Source organism: Thamnophis elegans, chromosome 1, assembly GCF_009769535.1.
Source record: "Thamnophis elegans isolate rThaEle1 chromosome 1, rThaEle1.pri, whole genome shotgun sequence".
NCBI lineage: Eukaryota > Metazoa > Chordata > Lepidosauria > Squamata > Colubridae > Thamnophis > Thamnophis elegans.
In genome coordinates, this window is record NC_045541.1 from 73,841,463 (window position 1) to 73,863,861 (window position 22,399).

The 22,399-nt window shown below is 39.2% G+C and overlaps 1 protein-coding gene across 1 annotated transcript in view; it reads left to right on the forward strand.

The window, feature by feature from the left end:
- B4GALNT4 (beta-1,4-N-acetyl-galactosaminyltransferase 4) overlaps nucleotides 1-22,399 on the forward strand; it is a 215,722-nt gene that overhangs the window by 137,543 nt on the left and 55,780 nt on the right. The window contains exons 3-7 of the mRNA XM_032223663.1: nucleotides 5,936-6,046; nucleotides 14,722-14,817; nucleotides 15,781-15,871; nucleotides 16,319-16,419; nucleotides 21,490-21,557. Of these exons, the coding sequence (XP_032079554.1) occupies nucleotides 5,936-6,046; nucleotides 14,722-14,817; nucleotides 15,781-15,871; nucleotides 16,319-16,419; nucleotides 21,490-21,557 (467 nt within the window). The remainder of the gene's footprint in view (nucleotides 1-5,935; nucleotides 6,047-14,721; nucleotides 14,818-15,780; nucleotides 15,872-16,318; nucleotides 16,420-21,489; nucleotides 21,558-22,399) is intronic.

The following is a 22,399-nucleotide window of genomic DNA, read 5'->3' on the forward strand; positions in this document are numbered from 1 at the left end:
TTCAACAACAGATATATCCACATCAATATTAGTGTCCAGTATTTTGAATCTGATGGAGAATTTTTTCTCTGACTCACTTCTGTAACAGAAACCAGTTCATCTTTTAATCCGGGGGGGGGGGGGGGGGTCAGAAATAGGCTTTGCTAAAGATCTCTTCTCAAAGCATTAAAGCAATTACATCATTTTGATGACTATTTGAATTTTTTTTTGCAAGGCATCTATATCCACAACACCAGATTGCCAAAGACAACTTTTGAAGCAGTTGCATAAGTCTGTTGCCTCTTTTGGATCATTTCTATAGCCCTGCTATTTGTTTTTTTTTTAAATGAAGAATTGCACTTTCTTGATAAGAAGTGGTGTACTTAAAACTGACAAAATAAAAGAGGCTGCCAGTTTCCTCCAGAACCTCGCTGTCACCTTTCATGCCTTTGTTTTCATTGCATGGATACTTTCATGTAGGAAGTGGAAATAACAAATGTGATTAACATGCTTCAAATCCTTAACTAATGTACAAAATGCCAAAAGAAGAATATGGAATGTACAGAATCACAGGTGGCAAACATACAATACGTTATTCCAGACTGCCAGTTTTTCAGCTTCCTAAAACTTAAAAATACACATTTAAATGTTTCCAACTTGTACTTATGTTTTTCAAATCTATTTTGATACTAAGATACTATCGTCAAGGGCGTGATTTTATTTTTGGAAGTATAAAGGTTGGAAGAGTTTTTCCCTTTTTACTTTCAAACTGGGCAACAGCTGCATGTTCTATTCTCTAATGGACCACGAGTTTATAAAAACCCCTTATCCTCTCTCCATAAGAAGAAAAATGTGTATCTCTCCACCCACACCTCCACCACAAAAAAGATCTGCAATTTGTCTCTATCTCCCCTCTAAAATTCAGCTCTCTGAGAGGATGCTGTGGGTGGTAGTGGTTGGGAAATGGGAAAAATGATTGCAAAAACTGCAATGTATCATTTGCCATGGTGCTATAGCAGCACACCTGGATAGAAAAGCCTTGATAGAAAAGCCTGGATAGGCTTTCTAATAGGGGCATGACTCCATTTAAACAGCTTTTTGAACAGCTGTAATTGTGGAGGCATTTTACTCAAGTGGGAAGTAGGCTGAAAGAAGATCCATTTTTAACCATCTATACCTGAATGCCAGTGAGTAGATTGAAGATGCTGTCTATGCCCAAGTTTGACCATGCAGGGGTTAAACACAGGACAAGACCTAAAGTAGCAGGACCAGATTTCCCTGCAATGGAAAACAGACCAACCCCCACTTCCTCACACACACACACACACACACACACACACACACACACACACACACACACCTTGCAGAAGTGTGGCTGTGAACGTAATAGTAATATTAATAATGTTAAGAGGTTAAAGCTAAAATGTTTTTTTTTCCCTCATCAGGAGAAATGTGGTAGGAGAGAAATCTTATTACAGATGGGAAGGCTATGGTGTCATGAAAACCGCCCGAAGGCAAGGCATTTGGCTGGTAGATTAATATAGCTGTCTGGAAGTGTACAACGTGTGTTTGTCTGTGGTGAAAAATTAATTGGCCTTAGGTTCCTGCAGCATGAGCATGAGGCAAAATAGACATGAATAGATGTGATTGATATACACGAGATACATATTATTTATTTCATAGAAATGAATGCATCTTTAGGGATGTGACACAAACTGTTGCATTTTGCTAGAACATGTCCATCAGTAAAATAAGCTGGGATAAGGGTTGATATATTTTTTTAACCATTTTCCACTGCCTTTTTAAGGATAATTTGTAAGGATTCATGAGAATGATATTGTATTAATAATTATTCATAATTCATTAATAATGGAAAATTGCGTACATAGCTGAGTATTTAGTAAAATACGGTAATCAAATACACATCCCTTACCTCCTTTTTTCCATAATAAAAGTCACTCAATGATGAGATGGGCAGCACATATATATTAATATATTAATAAATAAACAAAAATAAGGATATTAATTCAGACCACTCAAAAACTGGTAACGGGAACTCTGAAATTGTATCTGCACAACGAAAAGGAATCTAGAATCAGGTCAGATCTAGATTTAACAAACCAAAAATAACAGTAACTTAAATCTGGATTCCAGCAGAAGAAAATGTATGTAGCCCATGGTTGGGTTCTTAGTGGTCTCTGAGCTTGGATACTTGGCTTTTTTTTTTTTAACCAGGCGAGGTAGCATCATTAGTGTGAGGGACAGTGAGGTTTGCTGCTTATTTGTAGTGTGCATGGTACTTTGCCCAGTCAGTCTTAGTGCAAATTTCGTTTTCTACTTGATGGTCCCATTATTAGAATACAGTACTGTTTTTTCAAAAAATGTTTATCTGATGTTGTTCCATGCTTATCTGAGTGTTGGCCACTGGAAGATATATTTCTCAGCTGTTTGTTTCCTCCTTAGGCTTCTGATTGTATCTTTTAAATGATATATGAATGGGATTTATGTCTATAGATGTATTAATTGCTGATTTGTCTGAAAGCCAAGCTTCCAGGAATTCTCCAGCACAGGGGTGTCAAACTCAAGGCCCGGGGGCTGGATCTGGCCTGTAGGATGCTTAGATCTGGCCTGCGGGGCCACCCTGGAAACAGCAAATGACCAGCCCGCAGTGTCTCTGCCAATGAAAACGGAGCTTGGGAGGGCTGCATATGACCTTCTCGAGCTCCATTTTCATTGGCAGAGTGTTGAAGGAGGCCGTCACAGTCGAAACAGAGCTTGGCGGAGTGCTTGGACCACCCCTGACATGAGCCCCTGACATGAGTGACATCGAGATGACCACACCCACCATGGCCACACCCACCTCTGCCCCCCAAAGTCAAACACAAACCTTATGCAGCCCTCAATGAAATCAAGTTTGACACCCCTGCCCTAGCATTTTTTCATTTGGCTTGATCTAAAATATTAGCAGTTTCCCAGCAGAAACTCTGGTTGGGTCTGTCCAGGTTTAAGTGACTTTTAACTTTTCTTTTGTCTGCCAGTTAGTGATCATAAATGTGGTCTGCCGATTGGGGTTGGATTGTAATACTTCAGGCTGTAGATTATACTATATAGACCAGCGATGGCAAACCTTTTTTGGCTTGTGTGCCATAAGTGGAGGGAGCACAGGGGGGGGGGGGTCATACACGTGCATACACGCACTACAGGCATGTCCTTTTGCATGCTTTTTTCACACTCCCCAGGCTCCAGAGGCCTCCCCTGCCCCCCAGAAGCCCTTTGGAGGCTTCAGGAGGCTTCCCTTAAGGCTCAGGAGCAGTCAAAATGACCCTCCGAGAAAAGCGGAAGTCACTGGTTTGCTCGGAGGGCTGTTTTAAGTGCTCTGAAGGTTTCAGGGACCTTCAGGAGGCTTCCCTGAAGCCTTCGGAGCAGTCAAAATGACCCTCCAAGCAAACCGGAAGTCTGTTCGCAAACTTCCGGTTTGCCCGGAGGGCCAGTTTTTTGCGCTCCGGAGGCTTCAGGGAAGCTCATGAAGCCTCTGGGAGGGGTGGGGAGGCTCTTTTCACGCTCCCCAGGCTCCTATAAAGCCTCTGGAGCCTGGAGAGGGCGAAAAATGGCTTTAAAAAAAGGGTGAACTCAGCTAGCCAGCATGCGCATGTGTACTGGCCAGCTGACAAATGGCTCCGTGTGCTACCTGTGGCATGCGTGCCACAGGTTCGATATAGACTGTCCGCTTCTCCATTTTGTCTGCCCTTTTTAATTTTGCCAAGCAAGTAAATGTTTTGGAAGAAGTTAGTTGCTGCAATGCATCCTCAGAATATTTTCTTGGTTTCATTGTGTACTACTATTAGAATACTCTTTTAAGAATAGAAAGCCTTATTACATTCTACCAAGACACAGAGCTGAAGTGAGAATAATGAAATAAAACATCTTCATGCCAGTCTTCACCCATTTAAAACACACACATAAGAATTCAAATCTCGGGCAATATATTCTTGGCTTCCACGTAAGAGGAGCTCACTTGCTTCTTTTCATGAGTCACCTGTATTAGGTGAAAGTCAGCTCAAAAATAATAGCATTAAATACAGTTGTCATTGAGGGTTGCTGTTGTTGTGGTTATTGTTGTTGTTCCAGGTCTGGGCTCAGTGAGGCCATTTTCGCCTTCCCTGGGCTTCAGGAAAGCCTCCGGAGGTGGGCAGGGCGAAAAAGAGGCCCAACGGGTCAACTGGAAGTTTGGAAATAAATCATTTCAGGCTTCCGGAGGGTCTTTGTGGGGCCGGGGGAGGACATTTTCACCCTCCCCAGGCTTCAGGAAAGCCTCTGGAGGCTAGGGAGGGTGAAAAACAGACCCAACAGGCCAAACAGAAGTTTGTTCCCAAACTTCCAGTTGGCTCGTTGGCACTGTTTTCGCCCTCCCCAATCTTCACGAGTTTTCCAGAAGCCTAGGGAGGGCAGAAAACGGCCCCAAACAGTCAACCGGAAGTTTAGGTTTAGGTTTATTAGATTTATATGCCGCCCTTCTCCCAAGGACTCAGTTCAGAAACGAATCATTTCAGGCTTCTAGAGGGCCTCTGGGGGCCTAGGGGAGGCTGTTTTTGCCCCCCCAGGCTTCAGGAAAGCTCTGGAGCCTGGGAAGGGGTCATGCTTTCATGTGCAGGTTGGGTCGTGCACGCATGTGCAGGTGGGTGGGGAAGATTGAATTGGTGTGGGCATGCATGTGCGCACAATAGCGCATCCACACACAATTTTGGCACACCATACGAAAAAGGTTCACCATCATTGCCCTAGTATCTTCTCAACATGTTAGACTACTCCGTAGTATTCCCACCTGGAGAAGATACCACCTTCCCAGTATTCCCAGCTGGAGAAAACACCACCTAGAGAAGACTAGTTTCTATTATGATGTAGCTCAGTTCTGCAAATAGCTCTTTTCTCTGTGGCAGTTCTTGTGAACAACAGAGGCCCACGTCTTTCTGTGTGTTTGCCAGAGAGATAGAATATCTGTTGTCATTTCAGACAGCCAATCCTTTTTTATGATGGATGCTCAGGAATGAGATCAGAGCCACAGATGGGAGCAAGTGCTTCCAAGAGCCACAGCTCACCTTTACATCCTTCTAACCATTGCACTGATTGCCTCAGTGACAGCTACAGTTTCTTCATAAGGAAGAAGCTAGCGAATTAGAGGCCAGGTGTAAAAGTCCCAATCCTGCAGAAAGCAGCCATCTGCCTCCCATCTTTAGCTGATACGGGCATTTCAAATAAAAAGCAAAACCTTTGCTACTGGAGGGAAGGCCAGGTGTGACACAGCTAATCTTGGGATGTTTTCCCTTTCTTCCTTCATAAGTGGCAGCTGGCTGAGAATTAATTCTGCCAGAAGAGGAATTTGACAAGGTGTCATTGATCACAAGCTAAGACTTTTGTTCCTTTCTTTGAATACCCTAATTGCCTAAGTAATTTGTCTCTTTAAAAGGAAGGATGGTTGACATAAGCTGATTGGGCAGGTCTGAGTCATTTCCTGCTGATGTGTCTAATCTGGATGTGTCTCAGGAGTGATAGCACTGTGTATCTGAAAAGACCTAGAAGATTTACCTCCTCTGTTGCACCCTTTCTGTATCTGCTGTAGTGATAGATTCCTGTACATAGGAAGGTGGTCTAGAGCATGGGTGTCAAACTGGATTGTGTCATGTGACATATTGTGTCATTTTTTGCCTTTGCGGAGCTGGGGTGGGTGTGCCCTGGGTGTGATGCATCCCACGGGCCGCCAGTTTGACAGAACTGGACCAGAATATCTCATTCAACACTTGCATTCTATTATTATCAACCAATTTTCTCAAAGCTTTTGTATTTGGCACTGGTATCTTTTGGAATTATCAGGCATAATTCCAAAAGTATGTTTCTTTGGTCCTTTACGCATCCTATTCAATATTTCTTTTGTTTACATTTCCCTTTTTCTAAATTACAGGTAGAAGATCAAGGAGTTCATGGGTGGTTTTCTAAAAGGTATAGTCACGACAGAACTGGAAGATCCTCAAAACCAAATGTAACAAGCCATGTTCTGCCTTGGAATGAGGAGGTAAGTGATACTTTGGCCCAGAATAACTATAGGGAATGCATTGATTTCCATTACACTTCTGATATAGTTGAAGGTGATGGTTGTTATTTTCAAAATCCAATATGGTTGGTCCAGTCATCCAACACTGGCTTCCCAACATGAAGTTAAAAGCCCTTCCCATGTAAGGTTTGAGGAGGGAAGCAAGGAAACAATGTTCCTCAATCAAGTTCTCCATGCTTATGGAATACTTTATTGCAAAAAGATAGAATATCTGGCTTTTAGAAGCATAGTTCAAAATGGATTTTTTTAGAGAACATTTGGTAGCTCCAGTGGTGGGTTGCAGGCGGTACTCCCCGGTACAGGTGTACCGGAGCCTGCCCGGAGCACCGGGTACTGTTCCAGTATGGTACTCCAGATGGCCCACCTGCCCGTGCTTCTTACCTGTCTTTAAACTCTTCGGGGATTCCGCGTATGTGCACGGCACATACAGCGTCTGCGCGACGCTCTGCCGAGCAGCTGGAGCATCACGGAGGCTCGCTGAGATGTTGCTGGACGGTAAGACGCATGCACGCGCTGCATGTGTGTACATGCATGCTGCGTCGTTTATGTGGAGGACACAGGGCCCCGTTGCAACTGTACCGGTTGCAACAGGATCCGGAACCCACCACTGGGTAGCTCATATAGATAAGCTTGATAACAAAGGGGTCATTGTTGCTATAAGATTTACTGAATGTTGTGGAATTTATTTTTATTGGATTCTGTGTAAACCAACAGCCAACATGGAATTAGCGGCATACAAATGCAATGATACATAAAGATTCTGTACATCTAGCTTGTCTATGCCCTCAGCCTTTATTCTGGAATTGATTGGTCGACTATCAGGCACAACTTGGCTAGTGTAGATATCTTGTTATAGATAAGAATGAGGCTAAGTATAATAGATGTTTATTCAATATGCAACACACAAAGCCTGTATATATACACCAAAATTTAAATTCTACCTTTTTTTTCATTCTGTGTTTGATTCCTGCTATGCAAGTTATCATTCTCATCAAGAGGGAGAGAAGGTAATTTAGAGTTGGTGCTTTTGCAGGGGGAACATTTAGAAAGTATTATTAAATGAAACATTGAGGTCATTGAATTGTTGGAGCTAACCCAAATCATGATTTGATAAATCAGCCAGAGCAGTCTGGTTTGTAAATGACACTAAGCCACAATAGCTTCAAAATCACATAAAACATCAGCCTAATCATCTGATCTTTTATGTGTATCAGCCTGATGCAATCCACTGAAGTGAATGGGAAGTGTAAAAAAAATTAGAATATTTGCTCTGTTTCTATTCTGATGCTTCATAGAAGTTTCATAATGGATTTCAGCATTTGATGTCAAGCTTACGTTCTCTGCCAAAAGGCTGTAACAGCCTGTGAATAGACTAATTCTTGGCTGAGGAGACCATTGTTTTATGAAATGATCTTACAATAATTGAACCTTTCCTGAAGGTTTATGTTCATAGAGGCTAAACAATGTTTTTAAATGCTGCCAGGGAGGTTCTACAATTAGTTCAGGCAAATAAATAAGATTTAATTGATTCAGTTTCCTCTTCTTTGATCCGGCTCACCTCCTGCTGAATCTTTAGCTGAGATTTATTTACAGGATTTGGAATAATACTCCTCATTGCAACACAGATATTTCCATCTGGGCATTTTAGATGCTATTTGGCTGCCATTATGACAGGAAAATAGGCAGAGAAGCTATTAGAAATGCATCCCACTGGGATTGGCCCATTCCACTCGTGCCGACAGAGAGGCATGCTGTGAGCCCCATCAATCCGATTATTCCAGCTAGCGGAGTCCAGGAGAAAAGCCTTCTCTGTCATTGCACCTGCCCTCTGGACCATCTTGTCCCATCCTCCCCTTGTGAGGTCCTCCCTACCCTCCTACCCTACATACATACATACATACATACATACATACATACATACATACATATATATATATGTCTTTGGTTATTCGGGTTTTCTCCCGTGTAAAATTGGAAGTGTCTTGCCGATGTTTCGACGAAGTCTCATTCATCATCTTCAGGCTTGTTTGCTCGGCTTCGTGCTTCCAGGAGCAATGTGAGATCTCAGCTGTTTCTTCCTTTTAACTGCCAGTGGGGGTTTGAGCTGATTGGGTGGGAGCTTGGCTGTGTTCTGATTGGGTGGAGGTGTGTTCTGATTGGTTGGGGGTTTGTGCTTCATGTAAGGATTGGAGGGATTTAAAGTGGCTAATAGTGCAGTTGTGGTCTGGCTTCTGGTCCTTGGTCGTGCCTCAACATCAATGTGGGTTTGAGTCTGCTTTCTGCGTGGATGTTTGGTGGTGACATCCTGTGTGGCTCTTGTGAGTGTGGGTCTGGTGTCATTCCTCGTGTTAGGGACTCATTTGTCAATAAGGGCGGAAGACACTTCCAATTTTACGCAGGAGAAAACCCACAAAACCTCAGAAAACAATATATTTTATTTATTTATTTATTTATCAGCACAAACACAACACAACACACAACACACACACACACACACACACACACATATATATATATGCGTGGATGTTATATATATATAACAACAGTATATATATATATATACTGTGTGTCCGTTGTTTTGTCTGGGTAGTGGGTAGGGCTCATTTGTTGACTAGGCCTGCTTTCCAGGTGCCTGGTAGGCGGGAGGTATCTATATATATAAACACATACAAATATACATATACATCTATAGAGAGAGGGAGGGAGAATCTTGTATCCTGTTCTCCTGGGATATGTCACAAAGGATAATAAATTTAGTTACTTGCTTTATTCATTACTTAGGTGTGCACAGGAGACTGATCAGCATCTTACATTAACTTCATGCAAAATAACAATAGCATGATATGTGTTGTATTTATTGAAGCATCGGTTCTGAAACACTGACTTTTATGAGAAGATACTCTGTTGGGTTATATCAGGGATTTACATTGATATTATTCCATTTCAGCCATAATTTTTTTTCCATAATACCCTCAGCTCCTTTGACTTTAATGAAACTTGTGGCCAGTCCTCTATTTCAAGAATTACAATGATACTAGGGAGCAGCAGCTGAGGTGTGCCAGCTGAATGCAAGAAAGAAGGACATAATGAATCACTGCTGGATGGGATTATCATTGCAACAGAGATGTTATGAAAGGGAAAGGCCCATTTTCAGCAAGATTGTGAATTCAGGAATTGCTGTTTTGTAGTTGATAATTGTGAATGGTGGATATGGGATAACTGCAATGACCTCTGGTTTGACCTTCAGCTGCAGATGCCAACACTCTTGGAATCAAATATTACCCATATTATGTGTAGTAGCTTTTTTAGTGTCAGGAGGAAATAGAAAAAAATGTTTTCTCAGCAGAATCATCTCAGGAAATGGACTTCTTTTGTATGAGTATGTTTGGCATCACCTCACTATGATTTTTAAGAAACTGTTGAATAATATTTTATTTTACCTGACATTTTGAATAGGAGTTAACTGATTTAATCTTTTCCTAGACTTTTAAACATAATTTTACATTGTTTCTGTTACATCTGAAATACTGGATATTGGTTTGTAGATGTTTTCAAAATCTATTTATATATATTTTAAAAAATTCAAAAGGAAGATAAAAGCAAGAAAAAATCAACAGAAATCTTAAAGTGCAAGAAAGAAAAACAAGCAAGAGAGAGAGAGAGAAAAGGCATACAAAGAACTGACTGCAGTTATATGTACAATTATAAATTTACTTCTTACTCTATGGTTACAACATGCCCTTCTTTCTATAATTTGCCCACTTGTTGTACATTCATTTTTTTCTGTTTTACTCAAAAAATCTAAAGGATTTTCCAGTCAGGGATAAATGTTGATACTGTCTCTTCTCTGAATAAACGAAAAATCAATTTAGCCATCTCATCAAGTTCTACCATCTTCATCAACCATTTCTCATTGTGGGTGGTGCCGTATCTTTTCATCTTTGTGTGCACAATAATCTCACTGCAGCTATCATAAATGGAAACAGAGTTCCATGACTTATTTTTTAACTGTCCCATCAGTACCCAAAGAGGGGGGGGGAAAACTTCTGGTTTCAATTGTACATTAATCTTTAAAATTCTCTGAATCAGTGTGTATTTGAATCCCAAATTTTCTAGCTTTTTTTAAACCCATCCATCAAACATGATAAAATATCTCTTCTTGTTCACATTTCCAACATAAATTTAACATAAATTTATATATTATAGACAATTTCTCTTAAGGATCTTTTCAAAGTCTAAATGATTTTGTGGGGAATAAGTTATATGTCCTGCTTAGAAGATGTGTTAACATATGCTAATGAGGGTTAATAATTTTTCAACATGCCTAAAGGACCTCTATAAAAATGGGATATCCAGTTTATATGGAACTGCACAAATGATAGAGTACCTATCTTGCAACTTCCAGAAATGTACGTCAAATAACATTTAGATGGTGCTAGTTAGAGGTGATAGCTACTTCTTTTTTCCTACTATCAGTGGGGTAAAATAGCAGAGGGTATTTCTGAGTAGCAAAGGAACTTTTCTATTCTCTACATTTCTCGTTCATGTAAGTCTGCTAATTTTAAAGGTGCATAACATACATGCTCATCCATGATAGAGCCCTATTTCACATGGCTTAATATTACTCTAGAAGACACATCAAGAGTATGTATTTGAAAGTGCCTTCAAGTGAAGTTTCCTATGCTCAAGAGTGCCTAGATGTGATAGAGAAGAAGTATAATGCTAACTTCTCCTTGTTATGTAATTCACATGAGTAGTTGGTGATGTTATTATTTTAAGTTTATTGGTCACCAAATCCAATAGACTCTGTGCAGCACACAACACTAGAAAAAAACCTATTAAGACAGGTATTGGATTTCCATGGGCTAACAAGGTGGCCCCAAACTTATTAAATTATAAATAAGTTCCTTTTCCATTGAGAAATTGTCATAATCTTGCTAATGCAAGTCATTAATAAAAGTACATTTTATTGTCTCTTCAGTATGCTATCCTATTTTATAAACCAGAATCACTACAGGGGAAGCCAGTAGTAATAATGAAAGAATAAATAAAGTCTTAAGTTGGTGGCAGTGCTTAACTAGCAAAATGAGCCTCAGAGGGCAGAAAGAAATTAGAAAGAAATTACAAAATAATTAGAGAAACATGGGGTGGAGATACGCAAGGACAGAACTAGCACATATGTTCAACATAGACTTTAACCTTTGGAATAAGAAGCTCAGTGTGAGTTAAGATTCTCTAACAAGAAATTCTCAATTTTCTTAATAAAACGGTGATCTCCATACAATTTTGAGATTACTGTACTATAATAATGTTTTCGTTTAACACAATTATCTGTTGGATTTGGAACTGCTTTTTCCAGTGGACTTGTGTTGATAAAAACAGCTTGGGAAATATGCATCAGTTGCCAAATATCTTGCTCTAGCTGGACAGACTTCCTCTTTTTAGCCAAGACAATATTTGGATGGTACAAATGATGTGGCTTGATTATCAGTTATGTTTAGTAGCAATATTGGCTTGGCTAATGTTAAAGTGTAGCTGTCAGCAGTAGAAAGAGGCCATTACTGCTCATGTGGCTGTGACCAACTGAGTGGGTTTGTATTACAAAACGGTAATATGCAGGTATCCCACAGTGTTTCTAATGCAGTTCTAAGGAGGGAGGCAGAGCTGTTCAAGGTTGAAACTGGTGTGTGATCTTCCCTACAGATCTGAGTCCTTTCCTTATGGAGGGCAACTAGAAACCAACATAGATTAGAACCATTTTATTAAAACTCGCAACATCCAGGCTGAAGGTTGACTCAGCCTTCCATCCTTCCGAGGTCAATAAAATGAGGACCCGAAGTGTTGGAGGCAATGTGCTAACTCTGTAAGCCGCTTAGAGAGGGCAGTAAAGCACTATGAAGTGGTATGCAAGTCTACGTGCTATTGCTATCTCAGCCTCTCCAAAGAGGAGTTCCTAATGATGGGCTATGAGCATGCACTTAATGCATTTAAACAAAGTATTAAGGATCAGGACATGCCTGCTTTACCCAAGAATGTTTTCTTGAACATAGAGTGAGATATTTATATCATATAACTGTCTTTAAAATTTCAGAGGACATTAACTTTGCCCCATAATGTTCTGCCCACAGCAGTTCTGCAGGACCGATATTAAAAAGTTCCATATGAGCTGAGTTTGTGCTCCTGTAGACGGTGGCCACTGAAATTACAGCTCATATCCTGTGTATTGCCCCCCCCCCAACCTCCCTATAGGGATTCAAGGACTCATAACACCTTACCTGATTAAATATTCCGGTAATTCTGATTGTTTTTATGTACAACTACAATTGTATGATCCAATTTTTCTGAATGTAGCTAAGTTTTGTTACATTGTCTGTAAAATTAGGCAGACCTTGATCACCCACTGATGATTTCATCATCGATTGTAATATATTACTATGCCTTGTTCGGTTTTGCTTTATTTTAATATTTAATTTTTTGTGCTGTTCCGTGACCGTAATATAAATTGACAATTGGCAAAAATTCAATACCAAGAGGAAAGATTTTCATAAATTGTTCTGGCAGTCCAGGTGCAATAGTTTCCATTTTATATTTCTTTGTCTAATAAGAGAATATTATATCTGTTTTCCCCATAACCAAGACTGACTGGCATGAGCCTAGATCATTGTTTCTTAACCTTGGCAACTTTAAGCTGAATGGACTATGGCATGCTGGCTGGGGGAATTATTGGAATTGAAGTCGATACAGCTTAAAGTTGCCAGAGTTGAGGTAATAGTATTAATTTAGGATGGTAATGTCACTATTGGCTAGAGTTGAGAGGCCATAATGTTCTCCAATACTTTATCAAATACATCAAGTTGCAACTGGCTGTCTGAAAATATAGCACCTACATTTGTTGTCACCCCTGGTTTGTTCAGATCTGGAGATTTCTAAGTTTTCAAAAAGGCATTCTTGATTTCTAAGGTTTATTCTGCAACTATTCACATTCGACATTCTTTTATTATAGTTAAGGATTTTTTTATCTAAAGCCAGAACTTTCAGTTATTTAATTGTTTATTTGCTGATAAACAAATTTAATTTTTTAAGATATACATTAATATTTATCCTTTAAGGAATCTCAGATTTCTCCCATGTGCCTTTCTTTAACATATTTATAACTTACCTACAATGCAGAGGATCTTGTAGTAGATTATACTACATAATGCATTGTACTGATAAAGGAGAATGTTTGTAGTTCAGGGTTGAAATGAGGGTCTTTGGTGCTCTCTGAGCTTGGTTGTTTTCATGCAGACGTTTCATTACCCAAACTAGGTAACATCATCAGTACTAGTAAGAAATGGCTCTCTATTTATATTCTAATGGTTTGCCCTGTTCAATGTTGTTGGGAATTGTCTTGGCAGTTCTTTGGTTGAGCTGTTTACTCTTTGCTTGTTGGGCAGTTCTTTGATTGGGGCAATATTTAGTTCTTGATTGTTGGTCTGATGATAATCTGATGCTCACATCATTGATCTGATGCTAATCTTGGTTTTAGTCTATCCATTTTGTGGGAAGATGTTGTACAGATTATATGTTTCCTTTTTTGCTGCTCAGGATTTATCTAAATAGAGTTCTTACACAAGAACAAGCCAAGTCCAACAACACTAAAGAAGTACTGGAAGCCTGGCACTCTGACAAATTGGTCATCAGTAGATACAATACATATAAACAATATCCACATACGCTGCACAAGAGAAAATGAACAATCCAAAAGGGAACAAAAAGAGTCAAGCACCTCATCACCAACAATAAACACCCAGATGAGCATAAATTAACACCAAGATCAACAATCAAGAAGTAACAATACCTCAGTCAAGGAACTGCCAAATAAGCTAGCACTAAACAACCCAACCAAATAACCTCCAAAATCATTCCCACCAATGCTGACAGGGCAGGCCACTAGAATATAAACTGGGAGCAAACCCCACTCTTTACTAGCATTGATGACGTTACCTAGTTTGGGTAATGAAACATCTGCAAGAAAGCAACCAAGCTCAGAGAGCACCAAAGACCCCTCATTTCAACCCTGAACTACAAACATTCTCCTTTATCAGTACAATGCATTATGTAGTATAATCTACTACAAGATCCTCTGCATTGTAGGTAAGTTATAAATATGTTAAATAAAGATATACGGGAGAAGTGTGAGATTCCTTAAAGGATAAATATTAATGTATATCTTTAAAAAATTGAATTTGTTTATCAGCAAATAAAGGACCTCTCATAATGTACAATATTATTTTCATCAGTAAGTGCTCGGTAATATTTACCATGTAAAATATAGAGTGATGCTTCATTTTGTTTAATAACATTCATAGTCTTTCTTTTTTGCTAACTGATGAATATTATCAATAACTTAGGTGTCTACCTGGCAGGGGAAAGATATCTTACATACTAAACTTGTATTTAAGACAACCCCCCCCCCCCATATCCATTTAATATTGGTTTGGGGTGATACAAGCTAAAATCCATTTTTTAAAGAACTCAGGTTCTTTATTCTTATTTTTTACATCCACACACCTGCATGCCTATATATACACCATAAACTACAAGACCTCCAGAGAATTTATGTATAACCTAAGTGATGCCATTTTATTTTGCAGTACAAAGGGAGAGCAAACTTGCATGTATTTGAAGATTGGTGTGGAGGAGCTGTGGGACATCTAAGGAAGAATCTGCATTTCCCCCTATATCCTCATGTGAGTATAATCTAATCTCCAAAAAGATGCCAGTTCTTCATAGCTTCCAAGAGAGTGCTTCTTCTCTTTTTCTATGCAATAAATATTCTTAAGCACTTCTGAAGTGAATTTACATTTTGTTAAATGTAATTTGGCTTTATCTGAATGATAGCGAATGCCAGTAATATCTTTCATTTAATAGTATTTTTCATGCATTCATTTGTTTACGACATTTGTAAACTGTTCCTATCATTCTGACTCTTTGTATACAACAAAGAAAGAAAAATCAAAGTGTACAAAAGTGAAATAATCACAACCAGTCTTTTCTGTTGGGTTCCATCATGATTTGCTGAGCTACAGGTTCTCCTAATTAAAAATTGTGCTGTCCAGAAATTATTGGAATTGAAGTTCAGTACAACCTAAGGACAGAAAATTGAATAAAAATGTAGCCTATACAACTTCCTGTCCCTATGATTGTGTCCAAATATGGGAACTCTCACAAAATTAGAATCTGATAGAGTAAGTTATACAGCGGTGTGGGAAGATCAGCAGTACAATAGAAATTCCCACTTGACTTCATTTATTCTTATAATGGTGCCTTTAAATTCTTACAATAGTCACTTTGCTGGATGAGTGAATGAATTTTATAGCCAAAGGCCAGCAATGTAAAAGAGCTTAGAAGAGGAAAACACCAAGATAATAGTGCAACACAATAAAGCCGACAGTAACACTAAAGTAATAGGACATTATTTACTGTATCTGAAGAGAAAGTTTAATTGGCATTCCCTCACTCTGCTGATGTTTTATGTAATGCTTTGAATTTGCACAATACATAGGAGAAGCTCATATATATAAGCTCGGTTTTCCAGTGTGCTATCACAGTGAATACAATTGGATAGCATTTGTCCAACATTCCAGTTTCCCACTGTGAAGTGGAATGTTACATGCAAAGAGCCTCTTTTTTCCCCCCTTTCTAACTTCTAGACTCGTACAACAATAAAAAAGTTGGCTGTGTCACCCAAGTGGAAAAATTACGGGCTACGTATTTTTGGCTACATTCATCCCTTCAAAGATGGTGAGTACAATAACTTTTCCTTCAAGGGCAGAGCTTCCTTTCTGGAGTTTCTCTCCCCTAGCTTCATGCCAGAATATTTTTAAAATCCCCTATTATTGCCTTTCTCCCACAGTCTCACCCTGGGCATTATTGTGCAGCTCCAGAAGAAGTCAGATTATCTAAGTAATGATTGTAACACATTTTGCTCCTCAGTGCCCTTCCCAGATCACAAGTTTCATGCCTTCAAAAAGCTTAAGAGACTTTTTTGAATAAAGTATTTCTTTCTCTCTCCCCACCTCCTTCTTAAAAATAAACCAAACAATAAGGCACTGTCACTCCAGGTTTTTTAGATCAGACAGTAATGTTTAAGATCACATGACAATGTAGGTAGCTTGCCAGGACAGGAAACAAATTTAAATTTCAACTTTCCTGCTCTTACTAGCTAAATTCTCTTTTCTTTCCTTACAGGAGATTTTCAGTTTTCTGTAGCTTCGGATGATAATTCTGAATTTTGGCTCAGCTCTGATGAGACCCCGGCCAATATACGTCTGGTGGCGTTTGTGGGCAAGGTGGGCAACTTCTGATAATTTGATGATGACAAAAGGGTTGTAGCAGCTTTCCATGGGTCGATCTGCTTCTTACAGCCTTCTTACAAACAGTACCATTTGGCACCATCTCTTTGGTTCCTTGCTGAGAGAGTTAAATGTAAATGAAACCGTAGTGTTGCCACTGGGAAACATATAAACCTTGAACCAACTCAGCTGTGAGTTTTACATCTGGAGGCTGCATAATTAAAACCTGGATGTATTGTACAAAATTCAAATGTGTGTGTTTGAGGATCTGTTTGAAATTCTCACATGTTGCAATAGTGATATTTTATATGCAAGCCCCCTTCTGCTCCTGTGGTTCACAGCTTGAACCCATTTGGTTTCTTCACTAACACTGCCTTGCATTGTAGGTCTCTTGTCTGTGGCTATAGCACAAGGTTTATGCTTATTTCTCTCAGTTCATTTAGAGTGAAAATAGAGTTCTCATTTCCATACTATGTATGGAGAGTCTATTTACCTCTATGTTAGAGAGTAAAGAAATGGTGGAAATAAGACATGTTTTCCCATACAAAGTAGGAAATTTGCAATTTGATTTCAGGCAAAATGCTTTGGTTTATTGAGTTAGTTAATTAGTTATTACATTTATTTATGCACTGCCAAGCTCCCAGATTCTGGATGATTTACAAATTAACTATCGTAAAAGCATCATATAAAATTCCAAACAATTAGTCTGTCCAACTGCTAGACCAAACCACCATAACCCAAAACACCAATCAAATAAAAAGAAAGCAGGAGTCCAGTGTCACAAAAAATAAATAAAAGTTTGCTAAAGCACACATTGTTTTTTAAAAGGTGATAAACAAAACAATTCTGGCAGATTGGAGGAAAATCTGAATTAGACCAAGGTTAAATTACTCCATAGCATTATGGCCACTGGAAGACAGTTTCTGGGTCTGTGACCCCTTAACTTTGTCAGGGGTCAGGGCCCTCAGCATCCCTTCCCTTCATGCATGTATAGGTTGGGGAGCATCCAATTAGGAGAGGCAGGTCCTCAAATAATTTAAAGCCCAATCACAAAGGGCATTACAGATTGGGGGTGTGTGGATTGGCTCTGGAAAACTAATAGTAACCACAACATCATATTACAATTCTTACTAACCAGGCAACTGCATTTTTACCAATTGAATTTTACAGATAGAGATAACTCCCAGATTATAGTCATTTAATTGTTGGGTGTGATCATATGGTAAAGTTTCTTTACTCAGGAAAGACTGCAAATTGCACACCAATTTAAGATGGGCAAGAGCTCCTCTGGTCCTGGTGTCTATTTCTTGTTCTAGTAGGACCTGAAGGTTTTCAGGAAATTGCCTAAGCCACAGATCATTCTCTTCAAAGGGGAGTGTAATCTCCTCAGATCTATTAAAGGATCAGAAATAAAGGAGGATTCAATCTGAGCTATGACTCCCTTACAGCATGAGTCAAAGATTTCTCCAGCACCTCTGATTTGGCCTAGGATGATTTTATACAACTGGGTATCATCATAGGTGGTTGTTGAAGGACCTGAAATCTAGGAGGGCATATACTGTATCTAGCAGAACTATATTGCCTTCTTCACCTGATCGGTTTTAGTGATACATGCTGAGTCTGCCCATTCACGTGCTACCAGTTCATGAATGAAAGAGGTCTTGCTATGAATAAACTTGATATTTACTAAGACACTCAGAAGTCTAACCTTCAGGTTCAAGGAATCTGCACCAAATTGTGCTTCCTCTTTTTCCTATATCTATCTCTTCATGTGACCCAAGCAGTTGGGCATTCTATTAAAATCCAGTCATTACTGTGAACGCTTTGCTGTGTTGGGAAAAATGTAGCATATAAGAAGCATAAGCAAATGTACAAAATAACTTCAGCGGAGAAATCTTCAATGTTTGTGAGTTTTAGCTCAGCTGTTCAACTTTAAAATGTTTGAAAACAGCTAAATAAGTGCTTCTGCCCCCATGCTGTCAATAGTCCCTCTGTAGATTTTTCTGAATCTGGGAAAAGTGCATTCCTGTGCATTTACCGACCCAAATATAATGGACAGAGAGAGAATTAATGCAACTCCTTAGGCTATTTTGATTTCTACAATTGTAGCGCTGTTTTGCTGTTCAGCAAAATCTGTATCTTTGACAGAAGCAGCAAAGTTATGATAGAGGCCTCAAGGGCTGCTCATTCAATATTACTGGTGTGTTTATACGTTAAATACTAATGGCGTGTTATACCTTATATGGAATCAGCAAAAGATTTCAAAAAAAGGTTGCATCAGTGAAACAAATCCAGAGTTGTCTGACTGTGCCCTTAGCCTGGGTTCACACAAATAGGATTATTTTTTTTAAATCTGGAAACCTAAAGGGTATATTTTGAGCAGTAAGAATTTGGTAATACCTGCTATATAATGTTTAAAGATGGAAATGCACGTTGTCTTTTATTTGAGCAGAATTCTCACACACAATGAGAACGGTGTTCCTACTTTATCCCCTAGTTATCAGGACTATTATATCTAGCTACTTCAGTCTAGCCACTCCTGGTCTAATGCCTTCAGGAATTGCATCTCTCCAACTTGCAGCCAGCAAGATCAAAGATCAAAGATACATCTGGACAACACCAGCTAGGCAGATCCAAGCAAAGAAATAACTAGGAAAAAGTTTCCTGTGCTTGGAGTTACTTCTCTAATTCCAATAAGGAGTTACTCTCCTTATACCAACCAAGAGTATTAGAGGAACAGAGGAATTTGCAAAAACTCTTAATTACTTTCACAATTGTTTCAAGAAGCCAGGAAGGACTGGGTTTTTTAAAATAGCAATTTAAGCAAAATGGTTTTGTGCCAGAAAAAGACGTGAAAGTTTTTTTCTGCCCTGAATTAAAGCCTCTGAATTTGCTTGCCAGTAAAGAGCAAAGAAGAAAGAGAACTCTTGGGAGAAAAACACATACAAATACTGTATGTATGATTAATAGCTTGATTCTAGAAAGTAGGCAATTGCTAGGAACACTCTTTCAAGACACAGAGGTTTTCATATGAAATTGATCAGATTTCATATCTGTTTTCCCTTCCTCTGAACATGTGTTTTTATTGCTTATCTCACTTATATTTCAAAGACTGTCTCTGAAACACTAGGAAGTTTTGAAATCCCCAGGGTACACAGATTTATAAACTGTGCTTTTGACATCCTGTTAACAAATTAAAGCAAAACAAAATTAAATCTTCCTTTATCGTCATATTTTAAACTTGCATGGCCAAGTCCCAGAACAGCCGTAGTTCTCTCAATGTGTATATTTGTAATGGATGCACAAAGGCTAGGGTCAAAACTTGCACATTTATGCCTACTTTCACATATAAGGAATACCCAGACCTAGGATCAATGCCACATCCCTGTTCTATGAGAATGCTGTGGAATTTTCTGAAGCTGAGTTTATTAACTTACAGCTTAGTTGTAACCTCATAACAAATGCTTCAAAGGCAGTTTCATAGCTTTTCCTTTGGGGGTTCCATTGCTCTGCCTCCCACCCTCTTGAATTTTTCCTCTCCTGAAGACAACATGCTGTAGTGCCTTTTTCATCCCCCATCCCCATTTTCTTTAAGAGTAATTGGAAAAGCAGATTTGGTGTTACTTTCACAAAGCTACCATTTTTATTCCCTTCCCATAAATGCAAATACAAAGAGGGGGGGGAATGATATTGGGAGGGATAAAATGAAGGCTGGAGCATTGATTTTCTTGTAATTTCCATACTGTTCCATCTTCTTTGATTCCAGGTCTAGGTAGCAGAGATGGGAATGCTAAGAAAGACACAAGTAATTTTTTTAAAATAATTTGTGGGGTGAAATTGAGACAGTGCCTTTAGGAGAGAAAAAAGTTGTAGCTTTTAAGTTGTTGTAAAGTTACAAGTATTTTTACCTCAAGCATTAGTTATTTTTTAGTTTTTTAATCCAGCTTTTATTACTTTACTAGCTGATAACCCGGTTTTGCCCAGATATTTATTTATAGGGGAGGGAATGTCAGGACCAAACATACTTTCTAATGTTGGATTTTCCCTCTTACCAGAGGGAGCCCCCTTGTGTAGTACTGTGAAACTGTTACCATGGCAACTCCACTGCACTGTACAGTAGAAGCCATTTTACAGCAGTACAGTAGAAGCCATTTCAAGGCACAACAGGCTGCATCTTAGCAGAACACCCCCCCCCCCCGAGGGGTGTTAGGGGTGTCTGACCACCACAGTATTTTTCTCCAGAGAATAAGTCATCTGTGTACCATGTTTGGTTGAAATTGCTTGAGGCATTCCAGAGTTATGCTGGAACACACACACACACACACACACACACACACACACACACAGAGCCATATCTATCTATCTATCTATCTATCTATCTATCTATCTATCTATCTATCTATCTATCTATCTATCTATCTACCTACCTACCTACCTACCTACCTACCTACCTACCTACCTACCTACCTACCTACCTACCTATCTATCTATCTATCTATCTATCTATCTCAAGTCAGGGAGCATACCTAATACTCCTGCCTCCTCCTATTTTTCCCACAACAGCAACCCTCTGTGGTGAGCTGGGTTGAGAGAGAGTGACTGGCCTAAAATCATCCAGCTGTTTTTCATGCCTAAAGTGGGATTAGAAACTCATAATCTCTTGATTTCCTGTCCACCTGCTCAACCACTACACCAAACTGACTCTTACTATTATAGAGATTGGAGGCCCTATCATGGGACAAGATTACCATTTTTGCATTATCACTGAAATAACCAGTTGCAAACCACTCTTGTTTGATCAGTCCTTTTCAATCTTGCCTATTTGCAAAAGTTGGCTGAGTTAGATTAGTGCTTAAATAGGAGAGTATCAAGAGATCTCAGTAAGTGAGACTAGAAAGTAAAAAAAATACTGGAAGGCAATAGAAACAAATTTCTCTGAGTAGCTGCTTTTTTAAGCAGATGTCAGTTGTCACTAATGAGGTTATTAGGAAACATCCATACATTTTATTTCTGGGGAAAAAAATGAAACAATATCTTCATTTCTTCTTCTTTTTCCCACCTCCTTAGCTGGGCTCTGAGTGGACTGCTCCAGGAGAATTCACAAAATTTAGCTCTCAAGTCTCGAAGCCAATCCGGTAAGCACTCCCGCCATTTCCTTCCATTTTTCATTTTGATGGATAGACTGATCCTAAGAATTAAAGGAAGAATAATTCACTTCTTTCGAAACTGACAAAGGAGAGCAGCCAAGTCATGAAATGGAAGAATGGCTTTTCATTTTTCTTCGGGCTGGTTTGTTTTTGCTTTAATTCTCTCCCCTAAAATCTGTGGAAATAGAGATTACTGTAGCCTCAAGAGTGCATAATCCATGGGGCTCAATCTGAAATCATTTAACACAGGTAAATGGAACTTTGGAATTGGTAAATCCCAGGCCAGCCACAGAGCACTGTGTTTCTGTTCCTGTTGCGGATGGGAAGATTTTCTATGAGGAGCTTTGGGATCTCCAGAACAAATTCAACCCAGCAGAGAGTCTTGTTCTCTTTCTCCAAACACTCTTCTGAATTTCTCAATTTTCTCACAGTCCCCCACTCAGGCCTCTAGGAACTGATGCTTAAAGGCTCTAAAGGAGTCTGTTCAAAGGCCTCTTCCCAAAAAGTCATGCAAAGAGCACATTGCAGAAAGACTTCATGTGCATTTCAGTATATTATATCAGAGTCGGTGTAATCTCAGCTTCAGTATTGAATTAGTTCCATGAGATGGACAGAACTGGCCCTTGTCCAAAAAGTGTTGCTCTGAACTTCTTGCCCGACTAGGTAGAATAATGACCTCCACATTGGAGGTATGGTTGAAGTGGGGGGTGAACTTGCTTTTTTCAAAGAGCTTATAAATTCACAACTATCAGGTGGTCATGTACCATGTGATTCCACATTTAGAAGTAACATACTGGGTATTAAGGATGTTGACTGTTTAGAAGAAACAG